At 59.6% G+C, this 12,486-nt stretch overlaps 1 protein-coding gene across 2 annotated transcripts in view; it reads left to right on the forward strand.

Moving 5' to 3' along the window:
- The window catches only part of VIPR1 (vasoactive intestinal peptide receptor 1), a 32,010-nt gene extending 20,265 nt beyond the window's left edge, over positions 1 to 11,745 (forward strand). The window contains exons 4-13 of one of the 2 annotated variants that reach the window (XM_039461929.2): positions 429 to 535; positions 1,871 to 1,977; positions 2,463 to 2,595; positions 4,765 to 4,918; positions 5,411 to 5,471; positions 5,737 to 5,803; positions 6,099 to 6,190; positions 8,992 to 9,121; positions 9,362 to 9,403; positions 10,090 to 11,745. In XM_039461929.2, coding sequence (XP_039317863.1) covers positions 429 to 535; positions 1,871 to 1,977; positions 2,463 to 2,595; positions 4,765 to 4,918; positions 5,411 to 5,471; positions 5,737 to 5,803; positions 6,099 to 6,190; positions 8,992 to 9,121; positions 9,362 to 9,403; positions 10,090 to 10,281 — 1,085 coding nt within the window. In that variant the 3' untranslated portion in view covers positions 10,282 to 11,745. The remainder of the gene's footprint in view (positions 1 to 428; positions 536 to 1,870; positions 1,978 to 2,462; positions 2,596 to 4,764; positions 4,919 to 5,410; positions 5,472 to 5,736; positions 5,804 to 6,098; positions 6,191 to 8,991; positions 9,122 to 9,361; positions 9,404 to 10,089) is intronic. The other variant, XM_039461930.2, reaches the window with a different exon arrangement.
- Positions 11,746 to 12,486: the final 741 nt, after the last annotated feature.

Here is a 12,486-nt window from a genome sequence, read left to right on the forward strand (position 1 = left end):
TCGTACCAGGCATGAGAAGAAACCCAGCCCCACAGGCCCAGGCAGGCTAAGGAGGACTGGGCAGACCTGGCCCCCTCCCCCAGCCATGGCCTTGTGACAAGGGTCAGGAAGCATTCTGTAACGAAGATCCAGGCGGGTCTGTCACAAGGATCAGGGTGTGCGCTGTACATGGGGTCAGGTTCATGTCTGCTGCGATTCTGTCATCCGTGCAGGAGCCCTGAAGAGGCGTGTCCCTGCCCCAGGTGCCCCCTCGGTGCCCTGGGTATCTGGGTCAGGGCAGCTGGAGCCAGACAGCACCAGGGCTGGTGGGGGTAGGGCTGAATGTTCTGCCCTGTTCCAAGCACAGAGACAGCAGGTCCCCACGCCGACCCCGGGGCCCCGCCCTGCTCCCGGCCTCAGCCTCTGCCCTCGTCCCTGCCCTCCACCAGGCCGCAACGTGAGCCGCAGCTGCACGGATGAAGGCTGGACACAGCTGGAGCCCGGCCCCTACCCCACTGCCTGTGGTTTGGATGACAAGGCAGCAAGTTTGGATGAGGTGGGCCTCAGCGCACCCCTACCCCACCTGTGGAGCGCCAGGGCCCACCTAGGCGACTTTGACCTCTCCCACCAAGGGGTGCGGCTGCTGTCTGTGAGGGCGGGACTCTGGAGTCTGCCCTCCTGTAGCATCCTCCGCCTGCCTTTCGGGGGGCCCTCCCCTCGGCTTCCCCCGACGAGGTATGGGAGGAGGGGTCCCCAGATCAGCACAAGCTGAGGCAGCACCCCCAGGCTGGGCCGCCTCTCTGCCTCACGGGAGCCTGACTTCAGCCCGGGAGCTGGCGGGGCAGGCAGACACCAGCACCCCATCCCATCCGTGAAAGCGAGGTGAAAACGAGGTGCTGCAGGTCTCGGAACCAGCCCCAGCTACCAAACAGCCAGTCAGGAACAGGGACAGAGCCTGTCGCCTTCAGTCCCAGGACAGGGATCGGCCTGGAGCAGTTAAAACACAGGTGTTCTCCGTAAGGATTGGGGAGCCTAGTGAGGACACTGCTGGGGAGGCTGGAGTCCTCAGCTAGGAGACCCTCACTGCTTTAGGGTGCAAATGCATGGTGTGTGTCTGCCTGTGATGACATCGCCCACCTTCAGGCACCCTCAGATGGGGCTTTCACTCCACCCACACCCCAAGAGGGCAGCAATTTCCCCAGAGGCCTTTGGAGCCCACTGGAGCTGTGGACCCTGGTCCCCTGTAACCACTTGCCTCTCCTCAGGCAGGGCGTGGTGGGTGGACAGCAAGGAGGGGCTTGTCTAGTGGCTGTCACTCTGCGCTGCGCCTGTGTCCACGGGGAGGGATCAGGAGAGGGGACCAAGCAAGAAACCCTCGGGCCCAGCTCTGCCCTCGTCCCACCGACCCCAGCTCCTGAGAGCCCAGCAGGTCCCCTCTGACGTCCCGCCCCCTCCGCGTGCCTCTCCTGTACAGAGACAGGGTCTTGAGGGGGGTTGAAGAGCAAGCAGACCCGGCCCCCAGGGTGCCCAGTCCAGAGCTGGTGCAGAAGGGGAGCCGGGCACATGGCTGGAGACACGAAATTAGCAAAAGGGACGTGCAAGGTCTTCATTCTTTCTCTCACCAACTTGTCCCTCGTGGAGACACAAGGAGAGAAAGGACATTCAACCCCCACCCCACCCCACCCTCAGACACAGTCCGGCCCCATCTGTGGAAACCAGGGCATTAGGGTCAGGGCATTGAGGAGCTCTGCTCAGCTGCTCTTAGGAGCCCCAGGCCTCAGCCCCATTTGCTGGGGCAGGGACGGGCAGGCGGAGTGTGTCAGGCCCCCCACCCCTGCCAGTCCCCCGAGGTGAGCCTCCCACCCCAGCACCAAGAGCCCCCGTCCTCCAGCAGCAGCAGACCATGTTCTTCGCTTCTGTGAAGACCGGCTACACCGTCGGCTACAGCCTGTCCCTCGCCACCCTGCTGGTTGCCACGGCGATCCTGAACCTGTTCAGGTGAGGCCCAGCCCAAGTGACAGGCCTCAAAGCAGACCTGGCAAGTGTCCCTCCCAGCCTGGAGCCCAGCCTGGCCCAGGCACACCCCAGCCGCTCCACTGTTGCCCCCGGCAGCTCACAGGCCCTAGCTCCTGCCAGGCCAGCCTCCCCTGGAGAAGGCAGGTGGCCAGGCCGCTCCACGTGCTCCAGCCTAGTGTCCCCAGGGTGGCCCTGCGGCTGGGGACAGGGCAGCAGAGGGTGCGGCCTGCACACAGGAATGAGGCTTCTGGGGCCGCACAGGGGCTGACACTTGGGGGCCCAGCTGCACAGGAGGATGGGGCACGGGGGGTGGGACTCGGAGTTCAGGATGGGACCCCCTTCGAGGCATGGCCTGCCCTCTGGGGGCACAGTCTCTGCTACCCAAGCCTTGCTCAGAGCATAGGATGGCATGGGCTGGGGTGGGGTCCAAGGCCCCTTTGGCCTCCCAGATCTGCTCACCCACACAGGAAGCTCCACTGCACGCGGAATTACATCCACACGCACCTCTTCGTCTCCTTCATCCTGAGGGCCGCCGCCGTCTTCATCAAGGACTTGGCCCTCTTCGACAGCGGCGAGTCGGACCAGTGCTCCGAGGGCTCGGTGAGGACCCCAGCCCCTCCCTCAGTCTCGCCCTTATCCTTCGCCACCGTCATCTCTTCTTCTCCCCCTGCTTCTCCCTGTACCCCCTCCCTCTTCCCCCCTACCCCAAGGACGTCCCCACCCCCATCCAACCCCACCTGGCAGCTCCTCCAATCACACTCCCGTCCGGCAACAGGAGATGTTGCTGAGCCATCTGGGAGCTCACAGACCTGCCCCCGCCATTGAGAAAAGCAGATGGGAAATGAGACACTTCATGGCCACAGCCCAGAGCCCCTGTCCCACCTGTGTTGCTAACTTCCTGTGTGGCCCTGGGGAACTTCCTGCCTCAGCTTCCCCATCTGTGCCAGGACGTCCAAGATTCCTTCCAGCCCTGCCCTCTGCCAGCTGCATAGCCAGGGCTGTGCGCACCATGCCACTTTTCATGCCCCTCCCTGTGCCGTCTGGAGTGCGCCCAAACGTACGGGGTCCTCCTCTTGTGTTCAGATCCTGCCGTCAGGCTGGTCCTGGGCTTTCCTGGGGAAGGGAGGTAAAGGGAGAATCTAAGGAATGCACTGCCAGTCACCAAGGGGGCCATCCCCAAGGGATTCTGAGGGACCCTCTGAGTGCCCCAAGCTTTGACAGACAGCCCCGCTCATTCCTTGTGGTCGGTGACTCACTGGTTCATGCGCGACCCCAGAGGCAGTGCGTTGTATCAGGGGTCAGCAGTACCTTCGCCCCAAAGAGCAAGATAATCACGCTGGAATCTCAGGCATTTCAGCAAAGGGGAGAGAAAACCCAGGGGAGCAGCCTTGGCCATTCCCAGAGGTTCTGCCCGGGAGCTGGGAGGCTGCGTCAGAGGCGCAGTGGGAGCCACAGGCCTGCGGAGGAACGTGTTGCCTCCTGAGCACATGTTAAGGATAATTGTGGAGACTGATTCCTGATTCATTACTGGGAAGCTTTTCTAAGACAAGGAGGAAGCAGATAACTGGTCCTGATAAAGAGCTGAGTTATTCTCCAAAAGCGAGTGGGGGGAAGACGGGGAGGCAAGAACTCCTGTCACTGGAGAGACTGAGCAAGATCTGAGGAAGGACTTCCCAACCAAGGGAGGAGGTGGGCGCAGGGAGGGGAGGCTTCTTGCTGAGGATGTCTCAAGCCAAGGGTGCAGGAAGGAAGGGTGGCAGCCGGTACTGTGGGTACAGGGGGAGGTGAAAGCCAGAGTTTCTGGGAGGAGGGTGGCGTTGAGCCTGGCTCACAGACACCTAGGCTTGACCTGAAAAGGGGGACTTTCTGGGAGGGGACAAAAGGCCCAGAATACCTTCCAGTCGTGTCCTGGGCCAACCAGAGCCCGTGATTGCCCTACTCACGGGTCTCCCTGAGGACTCCCTTCTTCCACTAGGTCCTCTGAACCCAGGGGGAATGGCCGCCCTCCCCTCTTCTCCTCTTCTTCATTTCTACTTCCCCTGTCCCACCCTCTTCTGGGTCCCAGTCTCCCTCCACACTTCCCTCTGGGTCCTACCCCACAGTCCACAGCCCGCCCTGCACACTCAGCAGACTCTTGCAAAGTCAAGCAAGAATTCTCCCTCATACCTTCCGGCTACCTTCAGTGCAAACTGGCATTGGATGAATGAGTGGCTGGAGTGGGGTGTGGACGGGCAGGTTGGTGGCTGGCTGAATAGGCAGGAGGCTAAACGGGCAAGGAAGACTGGACAGATGGCGGGCAGAGGGGCGGGTAGGTGGCTGGGCAGTTGGCGGGTGGGTGTAGAGATGGATGGGTATCTGGCTAAGTGAGCAGGCTGGTAGGTGAAGGGAGCGATGGGTGGGTGGGTGGACGGACTGACAGAGGCAAAGGTAAATCGATGCTGGATGGATACGTGGATGAAACACTGCGAGTTGACAGTGGGTGAGTGGGGAAAGAAATGGTACATGAGTAGGTGGGTGGGTAGATGCTCAGCTGAGTAGATGGATACATACATAGATGGGAAGTGAATCGATGAACTGACGGATAGAGAATTAAAATCACTAGGTTATCCCAAAGTATCAAATGACCTCAAATCAGGGAAAATGGGAAAACCACGGAGCACATTTTTAAGGGGAGGAAGCAGGAGCGGCCGGGATGAAGCTGGCTGCACTGGCCCGTGCTTCTGCCCCAGGCACGGGCACGGCCATCAGGGACGCTTGTCTCCCCTGCAGGTGGGCTGTAAGGCAGCCATGGTCTTCTTCCAATACTGCGTCATGGCCAACTTCTTCTGGCTGCTGGTGGAGGGACTCTACCTGTACACCCTGCTCGCTGTCTCCTTCTTCTCTGAGCGGAAGTACTTCTGGGGGTACATACTCATCGGCTGGGGTATGGTACCAGGGAGGGCTTCCAGGCTGGGGACAGAGGGGCCAGGCCTGGAGAACTCCCCAGGGGGAGGGTGCCCACCCAGCTTGCAGTCCTAGGTCTCTCTAAGCTGCGGGTCCTGCCTGCACGGATGTCAGCTAAGGATGGAGAAAGTCCTCAAAATGTGGAGCCCAGGACAGGCCCCTCAGCCGGCAGCTGCTCAGGGCTGACCTGTGGGACAGATTCTGTGAGCATCCTTCCCGCTCCCTTCAGCCCCTGAAGTACGCAGGGCCACTGCTCATCTGCAAAGGGCCTCTGTCACGATTAGAAAGAGACTGTCTGTCTAAGGAGACACAGCCCTTGAGGGACACAGCTTCATGCCCCGCGGTGAACAGCCTGTCGACCGCAGGCCTGAAAACTGCCCCTTTCTCTCGCCCTCCCTCTCTCTGGTTCTCTGCAAAATCTCCCTCGTGCCCTCTACCCCTGCCTCCTGTGCCCTCTGCCCGGGCCTGACAGGGGTGCCCAGCACGTTCACCATGGTGTGGGCCATCGTCAGGATCCATTTTGAGGATTACGGGTGAGCTGCCGCCCCCTCCCCCACTCCCCTGCTGCCGTCACCTGGGCGGGCCCCCTGGGTGGGATGATAATGCCACCTAGCCTTGCTGAGTGCACAAAAACCACGGCACTCTGTTCAGAGGGGAGGCTGGAAGGAGGACCTGGGGAGCAGCGGACTCTGGGCCGGGGGTGCTGAAGGGCTCAGGAGCAGAGCTGCGGACAACTGTGGAGGGTGCTGCTGACTCTGGCTGAGGACAGCCCTGTCATTCCTCCCCGACTCTGCTCAGGTGCTGGGACATCATCGATTCCCCCCTGTGGTGGATCATAAAGGGCCCCATCCTCACCTCCATCCTGGTAAGGCACCCTCCCGCCACCCAGAGATGGGGAAACAGCCCCAGGTCACACGGGAAGTTAGTATCTAGGTCAGAACTGAAACCCAGCTTCCCAATGCCCAGTGCAGGGTCACCCACCCCTGTCCCCCAAGCTGTTCCTTGAGAGTAGGCGGTTAGGGAGCACAGTCCTCAGGGAAGTGAAGGAGGTGGGGCTCCCAGGTGACCTGTCCAAAGCCAGAGGCAGCAGGACCCTGGGAAGGTGATCCCACACCCCGGCCTTCCCGCCCTGGCTGCTGACCTCGGTCCCCACCCACTAGGTGAACTTCATCCTGTTTATTTGCATCATCCGAATCCTGCTTCAGAAACTGCGGCCCCCAGATATCGGGAAGAGTGGCAGCAGTCCCTACTCGTGAGTGTGGCCCCGGTGCCTATCCCCAGGCCCTAAGTCATCCCACAGCTCCTTGAAGCCTTTCCACCCCAAACATCCGGAGTCACCACAGAGCCACGTTGCTCATGCCCACCTCCACCATGGCCTGGCTCAGCCCTCCAGCCCCCTGCCCCAGCCCCGCCCTCACCGGGTTGTGCTCAGAGCCCCCTGGACACTTCTGCTGCCCACACTCATCTGGCACCCTTCCCAGGGATGCCTCTGCTTCCAAGCCAGGGAGCTGGAGAGAACGCCGATGAGCTGCGTCCTGTTCATGCCACGTCCCCGGCATGGAAAGGGGCCACCAAGCACACAGCAGATGCACCGCTAAGGGGCCAGTCCGCCAATGAGACACACATGTTCAACAGTCAGTATTTCTTAGTAATAATGATGACACCTGCAGTCTACATGCCAGACACATGCTAAGGGATTTCCATGCATCGTGTCATTTCATCCACACAGTTCCTAAAATTATCCTCATTTTACAGAGAGGAAACTGACATACACGCCCTCCTCCTCGAGGGTTTTGGAGCATGTCACCATGGGCAGGGAGAAGGGGGCACCAGGGCTTGTGTGGACCAGGGCTTGGAAAGGTGTCAGGACTGTCCCCTGTGCTTGGGAGGAAGAGGCAGGATTTTGTGGGAGCAACATGGCTCGAAGACAGAGCTAAAGAAACAGGAGCAACGTGGAAAGGGAGGCTGTGGAAGGCACGCAGAGTCTGCACGCTCACGGCAGGGAGCAGGAGATGCAGCATCAGTGTTGTGCCCACAGACAGACCTGGGGCGCCCCGCAAGGCCTCCGGTCCTGGGATTCTAGAATGGTCTTCCTGGCCTGGCTTCTCTGCAGAGTCTGTGCTATGGTTCTAAGATTCCTGGCGCGAATGTCACATGCTACTGGATTTAGGATTCTATTCTGGAATCCTGTGATTCTCCCTGATGAGACTGAGACTCACATTCCTGGTGTGGCTGCATTTGTAGGCGGAGCTCCCTCCCTGTCTGAGAAGGAAGGGCTCCTGTGGGGGTCCGCAGGCTGCCAAGGGGCAGCACATCAGGCCTGGCTCCCTCGTCCTCTCCTTTGCCGATGGGACCTTATTTCCCCCAACTTACAACGACTCCAAAGGGCTTGAATCTGAGGCCAACAGAGCTGGCCATGGGCAGAGCCAGGTCTGTGTGGGTGAGACAGAAAGGAAACAGTTGTCAGCAGGCAGAAGGGGTGGGGGCAGTCAGAGACGGAGCTCCTCAAGGAGAGGCTCTCAGCTCCCACTCTCCACCTCCCCAGGAGCCTTCGCTTTAAAGAAAGGCTCCATCTGTTAGCCTCTGGTGCGTGGGATAGTTTTGCAGCCGGAGAAGGGTGGGCAGTGCTCAGGATCTTGGCGTAGCTGGGGACCAGGTCTGGGAAGGAGTGGGAGGGCCAAGGCCAGCTCCTCTGCCCCCAGCTTGCTGTGGGACCTTAAGCCTTGGGCTAGGCTCTCTTGGACTGACTGCTAAGGCAGCAGAGACAGAGTCAGAGACCTTCCCTAGCCACACCCCACCTCTCCTAGCCAGGGAGCAATGGGCTCACACTGCCTGGACCAGCTGAGTTCAGGTGGCTGGGAAGCCTGAATCAGGAAGAGAGCACCCTGGGCTCTGTGAGAGGGATAAACATTTAGAATGAATGCTGACCCTGCTGAGCACACACAGCTGTGAAGGAGGAGCCGGTCCTTCAGAGCACGCTGCGGGCATATGCAGTGGTGTGGGGAGGGAGGGGGAGGGGATGCAATCCCAGAGAAGGCAGCAACTTCTGGAGAAGCAGACAGCAGAAAAAACAAAGACAGAGGGTGATAGTGATTCATTCTGGGTTGTCCCTGGTGATCAGGCATGAGCTTGGGTCCCCGTCACCCTCCCAAGTGGTCAGCACCCCAGTCAGAAAGACTTGCTTCCTAGTACATCTGCCCGGGAGAGAACTGGCCTCTCATGGATGCACTGCACCTTACCCTACCCAAAACACTTCGGCGCTCATAGCGGGCCCGCTCTGTGATCTATGTCAAGCATGCACTTACTACAGTATATGAATTGGAAAAGCTGAGGCCAGGAGAAAGGGAACCAGGAGCTCCTGTTGCCTGAGAGATTTTCCACTGCCCTTATTGCTGAGAGTATCCTCTTCCATGATAGTGAGGTAAGCCCCTCCCAGGCCGGGGGTCCCAGGCAACAGATCACCCCGTAGTGGATTTCAGCTCACATGTCCCTGTGGCGTCATTCCCACTGGCCTCTCCTTTACCTCTTACCCTCTCTCCTCCAGAAGGGTGAGAAGAGAGGGGGCTTCCTTCCAGGCCAGGAGGGCTGGGGGCATGAGGACAGGTGCACCGTGGCTGTGGAACAGGAACAGACATACTATTTAGGGGGACTCACACTCCATCTTCACACATCCTGGTCACTGTCCCCATCTTCCGTGCCTCCAGCTCCCCCATGCCAGGCTCCACCATATCCACATGTATGGACACAAGCCCATGGCCTGCCCACCCCCCACCTCCAGCCACCATATCCACGTGCGGACACACATGCCCACAGCCTGCCTCCCCATCTCCAGCCACCATATCCACATGTGGACACATGCCCACGGCCTCTCCCCCCCATCTCCAGCCACCATATCCACATGTGTGAACACATGCCCACAGCCTGCCCCTCCCCCATCTCCAGCCACCATATCCACGTGTGAACACACATGCCCACGGCCCGACCCCCTCCCCGTCTCCAGCCACCATATCCATGTGTGGACACATGCCCACGGCCTGCCTCCCCTGTCTCCAGGAGGCTGGCCAGGTCCACACTCCTGCTGATCCCCCTGTTCGGAGTGCACTACATCATGTTCGCCTTCTTTCCTGACAATTTTAAGGCTGAGGTGAAAATGGTCTTTGAGCTCATCGTGGGGTCTTTCCAGGTACGGACTGTTGACTTAAGGCTGCATTCTTCTCTGGCTTTTAATGGAATTCACCCTGGAGTCTTGGCCCTTGCCACTGGATTCCAATGTTTTTACTGTAATAAGTATTAGATAAGCACCTACTTTGTGCTTAGCTCTTTCCTTAACCAAAGGAACATAGGGGCTGGAGCCAAGGGTGGGGCAGGGTGGGGGGCTTCCGGTGTCTGTCTACCTCACCTCTCCTGTCTCCTTCCTTCCCAGGGTTTCGTGGTGGCTGTCCTCTACTGCTTCCTCAATGGTGAGGTAAGCCCCTCCCAGTCCTTGGAGCTCAGACAATGGAACTCCCAGGACCAGGGTCCAGAAACCCTGACGGGATCTGTGCAGAGCAAGGACAGGTTAAACTTGCTACTCCAGTACGGTCCTCAAGACTAGCAGCACTGGTGTCACCTAGGCCCTTGCTAAATCGCGCGTCTCGGTGACCACCCCAGGCCTGCTGGCTTGGAATCTGCATTTTAATATTATTAAAAACAAAAACAGGTTTTTACTAATCCCCGGGGGGATTCCTGTGCACAGCCGAGTTTGGGAAACACCTAGCTAAGTGGCTGTGTGCTGTGAGGGGGGAATCCCAGTGAGGGTCGAATTGCTGCGGAACTCTGGTTACAATGCACAAAAACCCACTCAAGTGAGCTGGAGGGCCTGGATGGGAAGAACTGGGGTACAGTCACCCCTAGGCAGCATCCTGCTCCCTCCCTGGACTGCATTCTCGGATCCTCTCTGCCTCTCACCTCCTACCATTCCAAGGCCTCCTTTTGAACCTGGCCTCAACCCAGTCCCAAGTTTGCACCACCCAAGGCGGCATCGGGGTCTCTCCATTTTGATATCCTAAAGAGGATAAGCTTGGCTAGTTCAGAACCCTAAGTCCAGAGAAGCCCAATCCGCAGTGGAAGAGGCTCCACAGCAGTGGGCCTGACCACCGTACCCTCTCCTAGGTGCAGGCGGAGCTGAGGCGGAAGTGGCGGCGCTGGCACCTGCAGGGCGTCCTGGGGTGGAACCCCAAATACCGGCCCCCGTCGGGAGGCAGCAACAGCGGCACGTGCAGCACGCAGGTCTCCATGCTGACCCGCGTCAGCCCCGGGGCCCGCCGCTCCTCCAGCTTCCAAGCCGAAGTCTCCCTGGTCTGACCGCCAGGATCCCGGGGCCCTTCCCACTCACCCCGGCAGATGCCGGGATCAGAGGCCTACCTGGGCGCGGCCAGCCCCAGCTCTGGGCTCGGAGGCTGCCCCCAGCCCTCTGGTCTCCGGTCCGGACGCTCCTGGAGAGCGCAGCCCTAGTGCCTGCCTGGAGGTTTCTAGCAAGTAAGAGAGGCGGGAGCTCCTCTCCTGGAGGGCTGTAGGTGGGACTCAGCCACGACTCCTCCTCCAAAGCTCTCCACCAATCACGGGCTAAGGCCTGCACACTTTCATCCTGACTCCACCCCCTGCAGGTGGGACTCAGCCACCAGACTCCTCCTCCAAAGCCCTCCACCAATCAAGGGCTAAGGCCTGCACACTTTCATCCTGACTCCACCCCCTGCAGGTGGGACTCAGCCACCGGACTCCTCCTCTAAAGCCCTCCACCAATCACGGGCTAAGGCCTGCACACTTTCATCCTGACTCCGCCCCCTGCGGGTGGGACTCAGCCACCGGACTCCTCCTCCAAAGCCCTCCACCAATCACGGGCTAAGGCCTGCACACTTTCATCCTGACTCCGCCCCCTGCTAGCTCCTCTGCCCAATCGGATGAAAGCAACCTGCGATCCTTAGACCACGCTGGTGAGATCCGAGGGCGAAAGGTTCTGCCCGGGAAGATGACCGGCGCCAACGCCAGGCAGTGCCCGAAATTTCACCACTGCTGTCACTCAGGCATTTCTCCGAAGATACAGCCCTCTGCCCTGTGGCCTCACGCTTAGCTACCAGCTCAAGGCGCGTTATTCTGGAGTTTTCGAGGAGCACAGCTGTCTTAGTGGTCGCCACCGAGGTGGGGTGGCCCGGGGTCAGTCTGGTGGGGAACGACGCCATGCGAGGCCGAGGGGCTCTGAAGCCTCTGGGAAGGGAGGAGGCAGCCACGGGTGAACGCTGGGCCTCGGACGGACTACCTGCTCTCCAGTCTGTCGAGCGGGATCTTCGCACCACCAGCCTTACCCATCCCTCTGCGCTGTGGAAGCCACAGGAATCAAGAGCTGCCCTCCGTGGCCGCCCACCTATGTGCCCGCGGCTGTAACTAGGCTCGGAGATGTGTGCCCGTGGGCTCTGACGGCGAGCAGATGCCTCCCCTGCCACACACGCGGGATTCGAACTCAGATCTGGCTGACAGGAAAGGGAAAGCACACTCACTGCTAACTTTTGTATTTTGTAACCAGCGGATCATCTCGGTTATTTGTTCACTGCTGTTACCCCTGAATCCCCCTTCCTGCCCCACCCCACCCTCCCTGCAGTGTGGCCGAGGCGGCCTCCAGCCCATGTATCACCCGGACAGGAGCCTGCCGGCCATGGCCCCCTCTGCCTGCCCTTCACCCAGTGGCCACTCAACTTCCTACCCACACCTCCGCCAGAGGATCCCTCAGGGCTGCAACAGGCTGTGCAGCAATAAATGTTGGCTTGGACTGGCTCGGTTCCCCTGGTGGTTGATGTTCTCATGTGGCCTAAAATAGGACCAGCTTCCGCTCAAAGGATGGGTGGTCTTAAACAGTGCCGGGACCAGATGCCACCACTCTTTTGGCTTTTGACAGAAATCCGTATTTTCATATGAGACATTCACAGTTCTGTCTGAGGCCTTCAACTCCCGTCTTTCTGAATGGTACCCTGTCCTCTGAGTGATGGAGTCAGACCAGGTGCCCTCTCCCCACTCCTTAAATCCAGCCAAGAAAAGACCATCCTAATCTTAGTTTGACTCCAAACAGCTGGCAGAGCCACCCGGGGTCTCGGGGATGGCTGAGTGTGAGTGCTTCACAGGCCGCAGTCACTCCTGCAGACAAGGTTCTGCAAATACCCCGGGCTCAGCCAGAGGAGGCAGGTAGTGGACAAAGCAGATGTCACCAACACAAGCTGAGCGAGCAGAGACAATGTACCTCTCATGAGAAGGTTTAAACACAGGCAGTACGGCAAATAACGTCGGTCAGCAGGAGATGTCTCCAAAGCCGATGGCCACGCTGACCTTCTTGGGTCCCACCTCCTGCGAACTTGCTAGAGGAGCAGGAGAGGGATGCCAAGCTGGTGACAATGTGGTCAGCGTGGGCTGGCGAAGGCTCAGATCTGCCTGCAAGGCTTCTTTAAAGCCTTGTCTGACCCAGTACATCCCAGGACCCATCATCAATGACAGTTCCAACCCAGCATCCTCAGAGGCCAGAGT

The sequence above is a fragment of the Saimiri boliviensis genome, chromosome 9 (assembly GCF_048565385.1).
Source record: "Saimiri boliviensis isolate mSaiBol1 chromosome 9, mSaiBol1.pri, whole genome shotgun sequence".
NCBI classification, from domain to species: Eukaryota; Metazoa; Chordata; class Mammalia; order Primates; family Cebidae; genus Saimiri; species Saimiri boliviensis.